The sequence below is a fragment of the Phyllopteryx taeniolatus genome, chromosome 5 (genome assembly GCF_024500385.1).
Source record: "Phyllopteryx taeniolatus isolate TA_2022b chromosome 5, UOR_Ptae_1.2, whole genome shotgun sequence".
Taxonomy (NCBI): Eukaryota; Metazoa; Chordata; class Actinopteri; order Syngnathiformes; family Syngnathidae; genus Phyllopteryx; species Phyllopteryx taeniolatus.
In genome coordinates this window covers 5,660,921-5,676,811 of record NC_084506.1, presented here as the reverse complement: position 1 = coordinate 5,676,811, position 15,891 = coordinate 5,660,921, and the positions used below count along the sequence as shown (strand labels likewise).

General features: G+C 41.9%; 1 protein-coding gene across 2 annotated transcripts in view; it reads right to left on the bottom strand.

The window, feature by feature from the left end:
- The window catches only part of LOC133478176 (S-adenosylhomocysteine hydrolase-like protein 1), a 29,418-nt gene extending 20,005 nt beyond the window's left edge, over positions 1-9,413 (bottom strand). For both annotated transcript variants that reach the window (XM_061773915.1, XM_061773916.1), the window contains exons 1-3: positions 9,285-9,413; positions 1,981-2,189; positions 284-1,156 (exon numbers count right to left, since the gene is read on the bottom strand). In XM_061773915.1, coding sequence (XP_061629899.1) covers positions 284-1,156; positions 1,981-2,133 — 1,026 coding nt within the window. In that variant the 5' untranslated portion in view covers positions 2,134-2,189; positions 9,285-9,413. The remainder of the gene's footprint in view (positions 1-283; positions 1,157-1,980; positions 2,190-9,284) is intronic.
- Positions 9,414-15,891: the final 6,478 nt, after the last annotated feature.

The following is a 15,891-nucleotide window of genomic DNA, read 5'->3' as shown; positions in this document are numbered from 1 at the left end:
TTGGAACGTTTTTTCAGCCATAAAATTCAAAGTTAATGATTACTTGCTAAAAACAATAACGTTTATCAGTTTGAACATTAAATAACATAATTGGAATTGGGGTTGTAGTTGAGGTAGTACTCAGCGCCGCAGTACGCCTAGCCGCGTCTTACGGAAATATGTGTGATTAGTGGAAAACAAGGAAGTGAGAGATGAGCACAGGCCGTTGTTTTGACACCCTTGTCCTATGGTGATCATACGTTGCGTGAGAAATTGTGTACTCTGGCAGAGTGAAGTTGTTTACCTTAAGCATTGTCCTTGTGGCTTGACAGTCCGTCAATGACGCCCCCCTGGAAGATGGCTCTGTTTGGTTCATCCTTCTTATGGCATTCAGTCCCCTCAGCACTGAAACGGGGACCTCGTTCTCTGTAGACGTGGAGGGTTGGACGCTGTCCATCTCCGGTTCCAGCTGCTCGGGTTTGTCTTCCTTGCAGGGAGCACTTCCATTCTGCTGCTGCAGTGCCTCCTTCTCTTTGCTCTGCACAACCTCCCTGAGCTGCTCTCTCATCTTCTGAATGCAGTTGTTCTGGATCTGGTTCTCACCTGCATCCTCCTGACTGTGAGAGTGAGCTTCTCTGATACTAGTGCCGGATGTCTTCCTGCTGTCTCTCTGCATGCGGCTACGGCTGGCCCTTGAGATGCGCCAGTAGAGGTAGATCATGATGGCCACAGGCAGGTAGAAAGCCGCGATGGCCGTGCCGAATGTGACCGCCGGGTTGGAGAAGAACTGGATATAGCACTCCCCCGGTGGCACGGTTCTCCCACCAACGATGAACTGCCAGAACAAAATGGCCGGCGCCCACAGGACGAAGGACAACACCCATGCGGCGGCGATCATCAAACCGGCCATCTTGGTGCTTCGGCGCGCCGGGTAGCTCAGCGGCTTGGTGACGCAGAAGTATCGGTCGAAGCTGATGATCAGGAGGTTCATGACCGAGGCGTTGCTGACCACGTAGTCCACCGCCAGCCACAGGTCGCACACCACCGCTCCCAAGGGCCAGTAGCCAATCACGATGTAAACGGTGTACAGGTTCATGGAGCCGACGCCAATAATGAGGTCCGCGCAGGCCAGGCTGAACAGGAAGTAGTTGTTGACGGTCTGCAGGTTCCTGTTTACCTTTGGAGAAACCACATGGAGCAGGCTGTCAGATGCTAATCTTTTTTGTGTGATGTATGTTTTCTCCCTTGTATTAGATTACATATCCGGACATTTGCTCTCTAATTGCTTCTCCAATGTGGGAGACCTCATGAAAGGCTATGGGTAAAATACAAATTAAAAATGAAATGGAAAAGGAACTAAGAAATAATTACTTGCTGGGATGTTTGGGAGCTGGCAAAAGCTCAAGCAATCCTAAAGTAAGCGAACCCATGTCATTTGACCAAGGTAGAGCAATTGAGAAAATGGCGTGAATGATGCTTTCAGCCTTCTTCTCTACCGCCGTAGTTTGAATGCGTGACCATGTCAGTCGAAAGTGAGACTGAACGCTGGCCGTAATTTAAATTTCCACAGGTAAATCGATTCAAAAACAGACGGCTGCCTAGGTTTCTCATGCGCACCATGAATGCCGTGGCAGATTTTTTGGACAGTTTCAAAATCTGGCCAGGCATTCACGGCCATCACGGCTTGTCACGTTTTGCTGTCCTGTCCCTCCGCGTTGCCTCACATCCATCCTGTTTTGTCCATGGTGGCTTGAAGCGTGATTGGGAACGTAATGTGAACGTAGCATTAAATCCTCGAGAATTGCACTAACTCATTAGGCATGCGTTCTTTCTGCTCGATGTCTGACTGTATTATCGTTGGCTGGCTTGTCAGTCATTATTCACATGTTCATTGAGCATATTTTTGGCCCAAAAGGCATCTTCTACAAGTACACACTTTGAGTTTGAAAGCTCGTCGACCACTTTCACTTCAATTTCTATGACACAAAGCAACAAACAAACCTTTATAGACAGCATGACCAAGATGTTTCCAACGACGGTGATCAGACTGAGGGATCCCGCCACCAGAATGATGAGCACAATTTCCACGGTGGTGTAAGGACTGGCCGAGAAGAGGCCGGGCTCGACCCCGCTGCTGGTATTCACAGTCTCCATAGTTTCCGGTCTCGGATGTGGTCACGGATACGTCAGGCTGCGGTCATACGGTATGACTGCAGATACAAAAAAAAAAAAAAAAAACACCAGATTTTGTTCGTTTAGCAGCAAGGTCAAAAGTAAAAAGTTGTCAGTAAAATAAATGCACAAATAAAGTACAGATACACTACCTGGAAATCAACTTCAGTGCAATAACAAAGTACTATATGTCCTGTATTACTTTGCACCACTGAAGGTCATTAATGCAAACTGATGTGTAACACTTGGCAGGTGTTTTTACAGTGTTTTAGCTTCCACTGAGTATGTGTGAACAGTGACCAGGTGAGCAAATAAAGGCTTCAGCAGCTGTGTTTGAAAACATAGAGTGGTCTCATATCGGGAATGCACACAACTATTAGTCAGTACGCCATTTCAAATCTGACTGCCAAGATGTAATTATTAAATGCAAGAGTATTGAACAGATCATAATCTTTAGCGTCATCATTCTGTTGATGCGGACATGACTGTATTATGAGCTGCCTTTCCGAAAAGCCTCCGTTTTGCGCGAATGGGGACCAGATATAACTCAATCTGCTGTTTGCTCACAGGCTTCCTCCCGAGGCCCGAACAGGATCACCGAGACGCATTTACGACATCTCGCAGGCTAATTTTTAAGACAGTCAGTCAGTCTTCATTTTGGGGTCTCAGAGGCATCACGAGCGGATTACTTCTGAAAAAGGGAAATCACAGCACCAAGAGAGCATTTTTAAGATATTAAATTACGATGAGGCTCAGAGAAGAACTTAATAACTGTCTGAAAAACGGTCAGAAATCTCATAACAGTGACCAATCAGGGCTTGGTTGTGTGACAGGACATCGCAGCAAATGAAAGTTGTTATTCCCCTTAACCGGCATCTTAACTGACCTGGAAGGGTAAACCCTGATTGGATATGACCTGACAGGTTGGATGGGACCACGTAGCGGCAAGCCACCTACCCTTATACCTCGAGAGGGTTCATTTAAATTCCTCTGCCTCCTGACTTTGGATCTACAAAATGCTCTTTGAGAGGATCTAACGTGTTTTTGAGGGCCATTTTTGCAGTCACATATGTAGTAATACTGTATGGCTGTAGCTTGTACTTGAGTATCAACTGTATTTCAAGCCTTTTTGGTCTTTCAGTGTCCCCCCGGGTGGATTATAAGCAACCATTAAAGTTACACATCTACACTTATTAACGTTATATCATTATTTTATGAACGTGTACAAAAAGTCTTGTCTACAATGTGTATATTTTTTTCTAGATTTTTCAAGTGTGCTGACATTTGGCGCACTAACCACCAGCTCATATTGCTAGCCGGGACTCCCAAATTATGAAAACGTCGCTAACATTAGGACCACTGTTGGCACGTTTGTCAGTTTTTTGAAAAAAAAAATCGTCACTAGAAGGGTCAGAAAGGTCAATAAATTGAGTGAAAATGTCGCAAAGTCAGCAACATTGAAGACACGAGTTGTAGCTCTCGCAGCATCACTTTCAAAATACAAGCGCTGCATATTTGATTTTGCCCACGTATGCTCTCCAGCCATCCTGCCTCAGTGTTATTGTCCAATCACTGTAATGTGTGACTTCTTTAGTGAGAACAGATGTTATATGTTCCCTCAAAAGGGCGTATTTTGACCACTCGCGGGCAGGTCTCGAACGTATCCCTCCGTGATAAATGAGCGTACACTGTAATTTTCTCGATGGGTAAATAACAATTTTAGCCCTGGGAATGATTTTTTTATGTTTTTGTCAGTGTTGAAACTGTCTGCTCAGTGAGTTATTGTTTCCTGCTAATGCCACCCACGCTAAACATCCAAACACTCATGATTCTGCTCTTTCATGCTTTGTATAAAAGCATCCGCTTAGAGATCCTTAATACCTTGTACATTTAAAATCGTTCCCCACAAAAAAAAAAAACAACAACAAAACAATTAAGCTGACAACAAATGCCAGCCATATTTAAGGCGAAAACAACAATTTCAGTGCAAGAGGGATTGATGTGATTGCATTTAAAAAGAAAAAAAGCAGGTTGCCAAATATGACCAACATCACAATGTGATGAAGTGATATATTCTCATTATAAAATCAATGTGAAGACACCCCAGAATCATTGCATGCTGCTCCGGTCTTGTAAGTGACTCCATTAGGCCGCAAGATAACATCACAGTGTACCTGAGAGATGTTTCCTTCCTGCTCCTACAGCCCCGTGAAACTTCATTACTGCGTCGCTAACTCCATCACTTCCTCGTCCCAGACCGATTCCAAGTCCAAGTCCACTTACAAATGTTACGTGTGTTTACATATGATCTGCATCTATGCCCGATAACCTGGTTTCTGTCTGAGGTCGATGTATGGATATCACGTGAGCATGTTTTTCAGTCTGGACACGGCCGGTCCAATTTTTCAGCATTACGGTGCTGTAACTGGTAAATCATATCATCTCTTTTTTTATTTTGTTACAGTGGAACAGAGGAATATGTTATAGACCCACCCGCAATGGGTGCAAATCTGTGATATGGAGAGACCGTATTAAAAAAAAAAATTGGGGATAGTTTTACACCTCCCACACACTTTAAACACATTGTAAATGTATTTGAACATCAAAATTATTGCAAGCATAAAATGTATAGAAAATACTGTCTGTATTATAGATCGGTATATGTTGGCAGGCCGTGCGTTTGGTACATGGACCTTAAGTGGAGACTTTCCTGAGTTAATCTACCGCCTAATACCACCACTATCACATCAATTACAGAAAACATCGTTACTATACAAAAACGCAATATAAAAACCATGCGACTGTGCCACAGAATCGATTTTATCTAATAACAAGACAAAAACATAAAACATTCCAATAAAATACATCATCCTCACCAGAGAAGAAGATTATTAATGTAGCGTATTAATGTGTGCAGATCGCTGCAGACATGTTTTGCTAGTCCAAGTTAGCTGTATCAAGTTTTGCTCTGACCAACCAATTGGAGGATGGAAAAATGCTGACATCATCGAGGACCAATTTGAAATCTGATTGGTTAAAGAAACAGTTCCATTCCTAAAATCGTTTTTAGTTACATGGGCGAACACGATTGATTCTGAAGGCCCAGGGCAGATTACATTTACATGGCAACACATACAGACTAGAATCTGATTGGACAAAAAATGTGAACGTACTGTACAAGTACTGGAAGCTGTGTTGCCAAGAGAAACGCTACAAAATGAAGAGAAGAGATTGTTGGGAATACATTTCATGAAACATATATTGAAATTTAGGTTGTAAAAGGTTAGTTCTTCTGACCAGTGGAGCAGGCCTTGCTGGCCATGTGCCAATAAGAGGCGGGGGCCTAGTGGGGTGAGGTGTGACATGGCGAGCTGGAGGGAGGTTGATCGATTGGGTGAAGCCAGAGCCGTGTATACATTTTTTTATGAACTTTGAACAATGCTTTAAATTGTCTTTGATTTGCATTCAACGCAACACAAACAAGAGTGTCGATCGATGTATGAAACACCCGACCGTTGCGAGGCACTGGCAAGTGCAGTAGATGCGCCCTTGTGCGCACACACCCTTTGTAGCTAACATGGCGCCTGTCGCCAAGTTGGCCGTACTCTTTATATACACAGCTGTGGCTCAAGCAATGACGAACTGTGGCAAGCTGTGGTTGACAGCAGCTCCTTTCAAAATCATGATTTTTTTTTTCCCCCCGCAGTGTATACACAACTTTTAATTGGAAATCTGGAATCAACTACGATCAGTTACAAAAATGTAATGCATAAACAAAGATAAACACGTTAAAGAAAAGCAAAATGGACTGACAGTAAGTTTTTATGGTCTGCCCTCACTTGCCCTAAGTCACTAATGAGTTGAACATTGCTGGACTCTCTAATTGTTATTCAGGGCGATTTACCTGACAGGGACAGAAACATTGGGACAATTAGATCCAGCAGATGAAACGGGCTAAAGCAGCAATATACTGTATACTGGCATATACAGTAAGAGTCCCAGTTATGGTTCAATGTCAGATCTGGGGTCAATGATTAGCGGGAAGATAAAAGGCCAAAAGCAGCAGCGTGTTTACAGAGACCAGAGTGTGTGAGAGTGTAGACCTTACACAGAGTGCACAATTTCATCAAAAGACACATTTAATGAGTGCAGGGATCAGAGGTTTATTATTATTATTTATTTTTTTGATCAGACGCTCTGAAAATATACACACACCTCTATATTGGTCTCAGTCTGTACAAGCATGACCTTGTCTGTAAATGCGAGCGACAGCCTGTAATACCCAAGGCCTAGGGGCCAGATCTGGCCCACCACATCATCTTTTGTGGCCCATGAAAGCAAAGTGTGACTTCTTCATGTTTGTTCGGGACTCGAGCAGCAGCATTCCGAATGTACTGCAGCTGTCTTATAGTTCGTCTAAAGAGCCCACTGAGCAGCTGTGTTACAGTAATCTAACCAGTCTAACCTGGAGACAAGCCCATGGTTTTATGGGCTTGAAATTTGGGCCCATGGTTTTATGGGCTTGAAATTTAGAGTTGTGCGTCTTCAGCAACCAAAAAAAATGGTTTTGCATCCACATATTGATTGAAGCATGTACAGATTAAACAATAGGTGTCCCAAAATTGACCCCTGCGGAACACCACAGGCCATAACCATTGAGTCTGAGATACCAAATTCAGTTTCAATTTACCAATTTCAACTAAATACGTACATAGTACACGTTCTGTGACCAAGCTCATAAGTCAATTTACTTATATATAAACTATATATTTCCCATTGAAATGCCATTAATTTGTTCCAGTCCTCCAAAATGTATGATGTATTTTGTTTAAATATTTTGTTTTTGTCATGTTATTAGATAGTTACCGATTCTGAACTGCTCCAGATGATCCTCCTAGCTATTATTGGATAAATTAGCAACATTTATTTGTTAAAGAGTATTTGAGCTCACTTTGTCCCTGTTGTGGCCTCACACACGGTGGTGGAAGGTGTAACAGAATTCATCTCAAAATAGTGGAGACTGTTCTCAGTGAAACAAAAGCAGCAAAGGGAGAGGCAGCTGCAGAGGCAAACCAGCAGCAGTGATTAAGATACAAGTCATCTAATTTCCTGCACGCAACTCAGGAGATTCCTCGGATGTGCCCGGACACACAATGAGGGAAAGCCGCAGTTGGGAATCCTCCAGGGCTCGGGCTCAGTACACAAAGGATAAAACAACACATTCATTCGCTCATTCCCTATTCCTTAATCACAATACGGAGGATTTTTAGTGACAGTAGACTAAAAATCTCTATATAGTGATTAGAGAATAGGGAATGATGAATGATTCCAAACGCAGTCGTGTTCGGCGTTCAGAATCATTTGTCATGCCCTACTCGCTAATGACTACAGGGATTTTTATGTAGTGGACGATTTAGTTCACTCATCAAAAATTATTTCACGCCGTTAAATCCATCATTGCTGTCACACAACTACAATGTCAACTGGGGGAGACTTGCGTAATAAATATGGAACAAATAAACAAATATTATTGACATGATTTATTTTTAGGATGAGTGAGTTTTGCAAAATTGATACAGACAAAGCACTTTATGTTCACCCATGCTGTGATGTGTCGCTCTAAAGACATGAAAGTTATTGACATTTTTACAACTCATAAATTTGTCTCGTGTCAAATCTCAATACCCCAGAAAAAGAAATTAGTTTTTCAGTAGTGGCGTAATGCGTCATGTGATCATCATCATCCTCATGATTTTCGAATTCACTGAATCAAGGATTTTGTTTTGTCTTTGGATATTCGTGAATTATTTTTTTTTTTTTTTTCGTGCATTCCTTTTGGGATTCTGACCAAAACTTTATCATCTTTGACACCACCGACAGGCTGCTGGTGGAACAGCTGGCGACCAACATAAGTGCTGCAAGGTGTAAAGACACAGTAGAGGCGCTGCGGGAGTTTAGTTTTTAATTTAAAAAAATACGATTTTATTTATTATTATTATGATTGGGTTTTATGTGTTTTCCCCGGGCACTCCGGTTTCCTCCCACATCCCAAAAACATGCGTGCTAGGTTGATTGAACACTCTAAATTGCCGGCAGGTGTGAATGTGAGTCCGCATGGTTGTTTGTTTCTATGTGCCCTGCGATTGGCTGGCGACCAGTTCAGGGTGTACTCCGCCTCCCGCCCGAAGGTAGCTGGCATAGGCTCCAGCAGCCCGCGAAAATGGATGGATGGATGTTTTATGTTGGATCTACAGCACAAAAAAACAATCACCTCACTATTGCTTTGATGCTATTTTGCTGCCAAGAAACTATGTTGAAGTGGAGGAGCTTCATTTCGTCAGTTCATAGCCCTGTCTAATAGAAAAGTAGTGATTCGCCACCATCTTGTGGCACCTATTGGCAATTACAATCCTTTTTTGTGTGTGTGTGTGGGGGGGGGGGGTCAATTACTCATGGGTTTTCGATATTCGCGGCACGTCTCGGTCTCTCGGGATCACTGTACTGCTTTTCTAGTGACCATCGATTGTTCACTGCTTTTCAAGATGCATTGTGGGATACATTGAGCACACAACGTGGAGCAGCGTTTCCCAATCTTTATTGAACCAAGGCACCCGTTTTAACATTCGAAAAATCTCCCAGCACACCTAATAATGTCACACAAAGTATGAATAGTCAATTTACTCCCACACCGAGTTACTGTGTGACAGCTGAGGCCATTCTGAATGGCAACAGGTGGATACACGTTTATTGTACCTTCTGCCATCTAGCGGAAGAGCATCAAATTGTTCTCCCTGCCGCTCTACGTCGTCGGCTGTGTTAGATGAACAAAGATGAAACTGGATAATTTCACGCGGCATCCCTGATGATCTCTCAGGGCAAACGAGAGTGGCACCTCACCCAACTTAGCAATCGCTGATTAGTGCATTATAAACAAGCGACGCATTCAAATATCGCTCCAAGGGGAAAACATGCGCAACATAAGAAGAAGGTGACCAAACACAGTTGGTTACTTAAGTGGTCTGAACTGGATCATCTTTTCTCATCGAAAATCCTCATACTATAACACATAATCCCAATAATGTTGTTATTATTTCTGGGGGGTAAAAAAAAAAAAAAAAAAAAAGTGCCCTTACCTGCAAAGTTTGTTGAGGAATCTCACTTTACATGCATGCAGTGACGTGGATGAGCGCTCTTCACGTGCTCCATGTTACTGTCACCTTTGCGGACACACTGGATGCGAGCAGAAACCAACTGGATGTTGCTCCTCCTCTGACAGTGTGTGCGTGTGTGTGTGTGTGTGTGTCTGTGCCACATGTATGTGTGTGTGTGGCTGATAGACAGTTAAGAGGGAGGGAGACGGGGAGGGGGATCTACAGGAGCTTTTAGTGACTTTAGCGTTGCAAGCCTGCAGCCAGAGTGGCAAATTTGAATAAACAAGAGACGAGACAGGCGCCGAGGGACGTTTTGTTCGAGAGCGAGCGAGCGTGCTGGCCTCCGCTCGCAGCTCTAGGCCCGATGTTTGCGCCGCACGGAATCAAATATAAAATGCTAAGGCGCAATTAAAGGCCGGACAGAAAATAAAATATAAAAGAAAAGGAGCGTCCGCCCTGCTATACTGCGTCGCTGCAGGACGTTAACCTTTAGAACTCTGTTGTTTGACCTTTTCAGCGAACCCGTGACGCAGTGCGCTCCAGCTGGTGGATGACCTTCCTTTGATGGAATTATCACAAAGAAGAATGGTCGCACTTTTGCACGACAATAATCGCCGAACGAAGAGCGCAATGTTGATCAAAGAAGCGATTTGGATGGAGACGACTGATCAAAGAACCCCTACGTTGCTCATATTCTATGTAGCCACCCATCGTTACTCTGCTTTCTGGATGATACATGTTAAAGACAGACGTATACAGTATGCAGGCAAGTCTGAAATTTAGAGTTGTGCGTCTTCAGCAACATGCTGGGAAGCACTGAGGTCGGCTGGAAGAGAATCTGCGTAATTAACAGCAAGAAAACGCGCACGGCCCTTTTGTGTTATACAGTACGACATTTTGCCATTTTAATATTTGACTATTGTTGTATAATCTGCTTGTATGTGTTGCTGCTCTGTGTACAAGTAGCAGTTGTTTCAAGGTTTATAATTACCGGAACATCTATGCTAATTTCCATTTACCCATTGACTGTGGCCATAACCATTGGGTCTGAGACAAATAAACAGCTTGAAGCAAGCGCGCTTATTTGAACACGTCCAAAAAAACAAACAAAAAAAAAAAAACTGTTATGTAACAGTGAGGCTAATTCACATCAAAACCAAAGAGTGACAAGCTGTTAAAAAGTACAGTTTCCATTCAAATGCTCCCCCCCCCCCCCCCTTCAAACCATCGCAGTGCATTGTGGGACTTGTAATATTGACACGATCGCGTATCAAGTATCAGTTGTGCTGGTGTTATACGCTTGCAGGCCACTACTGGTGAACATAAAAGAAACACCTTACATGTGCAAGAAAATTCCCAATTTTAGAATATAATGTAGTTACAGTGGCACCTTGACTTACACGTTTTACACCAATTGAGTTCTTTATATTCTTTTATGTGTTTCATAATACAGTAGGCTTACTATTTTTCTATATTACCTTTTTAAAATACCTTTGGGCGATGATTGTGCCATGATAAAAGCGCAACATGAAATGTATAATTCATGACCACACGTACAGTCTTGTTTGGTTCCCACTGGCCATGAGCAGATGTTATGCATGTTAACATTATAGAACATCTACCGCGCCTGATTAGCATCCGGCATTGGGCCTGGGGCCGGAAAAGGCCAGTGCCGGCCCATGCATTTGGCTCCTGGGCCTTTCGTGGGGACTTACTTATTTTATTCACCTCTTAATACCACCACTATCATGTCGCAATTATAGAAATCATCAATACCCCAGTATACGATTTTCAGCTTTGACGTGCAAGAAAGCAATTTGAAATACAACTTACAAAAAGCAACAGTTCGGCAGATAGTGACGGATTCTTCAAAAACGAGGCCTCAAGCTGTTGATTGCCAGTCACAGTAGAAGTATACTCCCAAAGTAAAGAACAAATATTATGTGTTTAGAACAATCACACACGTTTGTCTTATGCAAAACTTATACAAACACTTAAAGCTAACGCACAATGCAAAACATCATGGACAAGCTAACAAAAGTAGCACTGATGTTGCAGTGTTAGAACCTGCGAGGCATCGGCTCTTTGAACACAAACGGTGCAGCAACACATATATATACAGACAACACAACAACACCAATATGCATGTGTTCTTTATCCTCTGCGAAAAAACAACTCATCATACTGCAGCTTACTGAGCAGTTGTGAACATCCATGTTTATTTTTGTCAGTATGTATATATTATACTGCTCTCTGGTGGCCACGTGTTGCACAACAGAAGGAGTTGCATCATTAATTCATCATGACGCAAAAACTGTTTGATTCTCTAAAATTGATCTAATTATTTTATTAACGTATCTTTTTGAAAAAGTACTTAGTGCTATTTTTCTTATTAACAACACTACAATGTTTTTTGTTTTTTTTTTAAATAGAAGGACTGATAAAAGGACGCTTTAGGGCACGGGGATGTATAGTACCATATAGGATTGTACGGCGCCATGAGTGATAAAAGCCGTCACCGCTGAACACATGTGCATGCATAATGCCCATTCATTTCCTTATCTCCAGTTTCTTTCATTTTGTCAATCACGAAAATGTGGTTGTGTTTTTTTTTTTCCCTTCCCCGCCAACGTCAGAGCAAGAGAAAAGTCCTGGAAAAAACAAGAGTAACATCCTCATTTTCCCTGTACCACTCAAAAGTAAGAAAACACTGATGCTAACAATGAAGCAAGCTCTTTTCTTTTCACTATTTGAAGCCATGCCCCGAGCTTGTTTTTTTATTTGATTTTATTTATTTATTTATTTATTTATTTTAAAAAGGGGAAATTAGGTCATTTAGTTGGAGCAGCTTTCTGAATGAATGACAAAGAGCCAAACACAATAGCAGCAGCCCGCTATGTAACGTTTTAGCTGACGAACTTACTGGTGCATGCAGAAATCCAAATAAGTCGACGCTGTCCCAGAAATCCAGAAAGAGAAACACATTTCGAGTTTTACATGTTCTCTTTCTCATTTTACGAGTGTGAACGAAGAGGATATGTTCCACACACACAGACACACATGTGGTAGGTCACAGGTGTCAAACTCGCGGCCCGGGGCCACATCTGGACCACCACATCATTTTAAGTGGCCCGCGAAAGCAAATCATGTGCGTCGACTTCATGTTTCTTTTTTTCAAAAAATAACAAAATTGTAAATTGTCTTCACTTTTAATAATGATGAGCTACCCTGTGCGATTATCCTCTGTGTTAAGAGTGATTTTTCCATCTTGATTTGCTTGGGAAACGGCAAACGACAAATCATAAATGTTAAACCTGTTTAATATTGACGATCATGAATCCTTATGCGTGTGGTCGGACACAAATAAAGGAGCAACTGGTCGTGTTGATGTTTTCATATAACATGTCTCCCAAGTTCTTTACCACATAAAAAATAAAAAGGAGAAGAGTAGAAGAAGAATCTAGTGACCAGATGAGCTAACAGTTAGCCTAGCTTCTCCCAGTTCTTCTTCTTTGTATTTTCCAGCAGTCTAGATGCCCTGTGGCACCGTGCTGCCTCTGAGTTCAAATCTCAGCAGGACCTTTGTGTCTTTCCAGCACCCAAAAGTACCCCCCTCACTATACTGCTAACATCTGCTTCACAAAAGACCTTGTTAAGTCTTTTTCATGTTTTGTTTCTAAATACTGTACAATAACGTGCTGAAAACGTACACAGACTGAAAACAATTTAGTACTGAATTGTTGAGATCTAGCATTCGCAGTTTTTCACCATCGCAGTTGTCTCGATTTGTTTTTTTTTTTGGGGGGGGGGGGGGGGGCTAAAATGGCACCAGGGAACAAAATGAGTCGGCCCTCCCGCACTGTAGAAGTACTCACCGCCCACTTTTTAGCTGTGGCGATTCAGGCCAATTGCCACTTGCTTATTGAAAATAAACTTGGAACATTTTTATCAAATGTCTCTGTCTTGTGCACCCCCCCTGCGGCAGAACGGCTAAAAGTTTCACGGGTCGCGTGTTAGCCGACACGCCTAAAGCCTCCAAAAGCGGACAAACTGTAATTTCTTCGCCATTTTCAACCCTGATTTCAAATACTTGCCGATTATTTTATTTTTTTATTCATTGACATTTGGCCGACTTGTTAACAACACTCTTCTCTGTGGCGAGTTCAATTTCCGAAAAAAAAATTGGGGTCAGTTTACAAGGTCTTTAAAGGTGGAACGTATTCAACAAACAAGGACAGGCCAGCTCCCTCGATTCCACCGTTGCGGATCACAATGATCTGGATGACTGGAAATCTACTCACATACTGTAAATCAGTCTGTCTGTCCATTCACATAATCACATAATTTGACTCTAATTCAATAACACACAAAATGTAAACATCCAATTAACATGTAATGCAGCCATTTGTTTGCTCATTCGCAAAATCAGTTGTAGGCCTGTGTGTGTGTGTGTGTGTGTGCGCGCGCGTGCGCGTGTGCGATGTATGTAAAGTAAATCAGAATGCAGTGATAAAATCTTATAGTGGGATTACTGAAGCAGAATAAATTCTTTTTCTAAATCACAGTTAATGCTTCCATCAGAACTACCATTTTGTTTTACAACTCTGGTGCCACCCAGAGGACTAATGCGTCACTACAAGTCTTTGAGGAGTCTTTTTTTTTTTTTTTTTTTTTTTTTTTTTTTTGGGGAGGACCAAAAGTGCCCAAATGTAAAAGTAAAGTAAATAAATGGATACATAATGCAACCGATAATTCAATGTGTCATGGATTATTTATTTATTTATTTCAGTTTGCATTGAAATATTTCAACAGCTAAGTAATTACTTCAACCTTTATTTAATTATCTTAAACTTTAATTATTTCAACATTTTTTTTTTTTTTTTGAATGATTTCAATATTTACTTATGTCACTATTTATTTGATTTGTGTTTCCATATTTGCACTTGCTTTAACCAGTCCCAGCTGGGAATGTGCAGTAGTTTGATGTCTGAAGTGCTCGTTGAAACACTTCGAATAAGATAATTAACATAATGAATCGATAATAACAAGATGTTAGGCAGCAGTGCGTGAAGCTTCGGGCAATTTTGAGTTTTAAATAATAAACACTCACACACACACACACACGCCGGCCGCGCAGCCCTAATGAGCATCAATGTGCCGAGTATCCGTCCTGCATTCACACTCGGTCGCTGGAAGGATTCAAAACATTTCTGGTTGCCTGGAAGTGCAGCAACATGGTTTTGTCATGGCGACATTAGTACACCACATCCCTCCCCTGCAGAAAACTGAATGCATTCTTTCTTCTGGGAGGACAACAAAACAGCCTTGTTCGGGGGCTTTTTAATGCACTTTTGCCCTCCTGGCTCACTCGGTTGAAAAAGAATGCGGTGAAATGGTTGTACGTTTGCATAATACAGGAGCCACCTGCAATGGAAATTGCATGCAAAGCAAAGAGATGAATTCTGACCGCATTTCAATCCTTTTCCATCCCATTTAGACATACAGCTCCTAAGAATATGACTGGGCCACTTGAGGTCAAACACTATTGCGCTACAAGACATTAAAATGAATAGGACCAAAGTTATGTTTTGTTTAACTGACATCTGTCGTTCTAGTCTATTACACGTTGAAACAGCTTTCAGTTCAATCACAAACACAAATAATGTAAAGTTCTCTCTCCATTCTTTCTCCGCGCCACATTTAAAGGGAATGAGAGGAGCTGCTTTGATTGGGGCCGAATGAAGTCGGCACAGCCCGCCCACACGCAGATCCGCCGGGCAGCGCTGGTCCACGAAATTACCAACACTGGTCTAACCCGCCTCGAGCGCACAGTTGCGCCGCTCGCCGCCTCAGATTTATGCCGTTCACGAAAATAGGGTCCATAATGTCAACATCGGTCTGTTCATTCAAACATATATATATATACACACACACACACACACACACAAAATGTTAACTTTTGTCTGTCCATTCACACATTCACTGAAAAAGATCTTGTGTGACTGACTTGATTTTTGTGGTTTTCTTTCTGACAATTGCACATTTGACACATTACTTAACACGTCGTCATTTGCACACACACAAAAGGGCTGTGGTAATGTGCTTTTGTGAATACCCCTTTGTTTACGAGTTGTTTTCATTCATTTCAGGTGTTGTCACTCCCCGGGCTGCATCGCAGTCATCTGACACTCATTTGAATTGCTGGATGTGGTCACAGAGAAAATGTAACCACAGGGCGGAGCCCTGATTTGTGAACATCAGCACATCCTTTCATCCCATGGAGAGAGAAAAAAAAACAGGCCTTCACCATTAATTCTGGCTTTTTGTTTCAGTTTATTTTTAAATGGTGGTGGGAAGTAACAATGTACATTTTTTTTTGTCACTGTACTAAGTAGATTTTTTTTTTAGGTATCTGTGCTTTGTTTGAGTTTCTGACAATAATTTGTTTTACTTTTACTCCATATAATTGAAAACAGATACGTGTACTTTCTAGTCCTTACTTTGTCAAAATGGGCTCATTAATTTGTATTTTTTTTTTTAAACCTCTGCGGACATAAATGGACTGCAGCTGAGATCGTGATTAATTAAG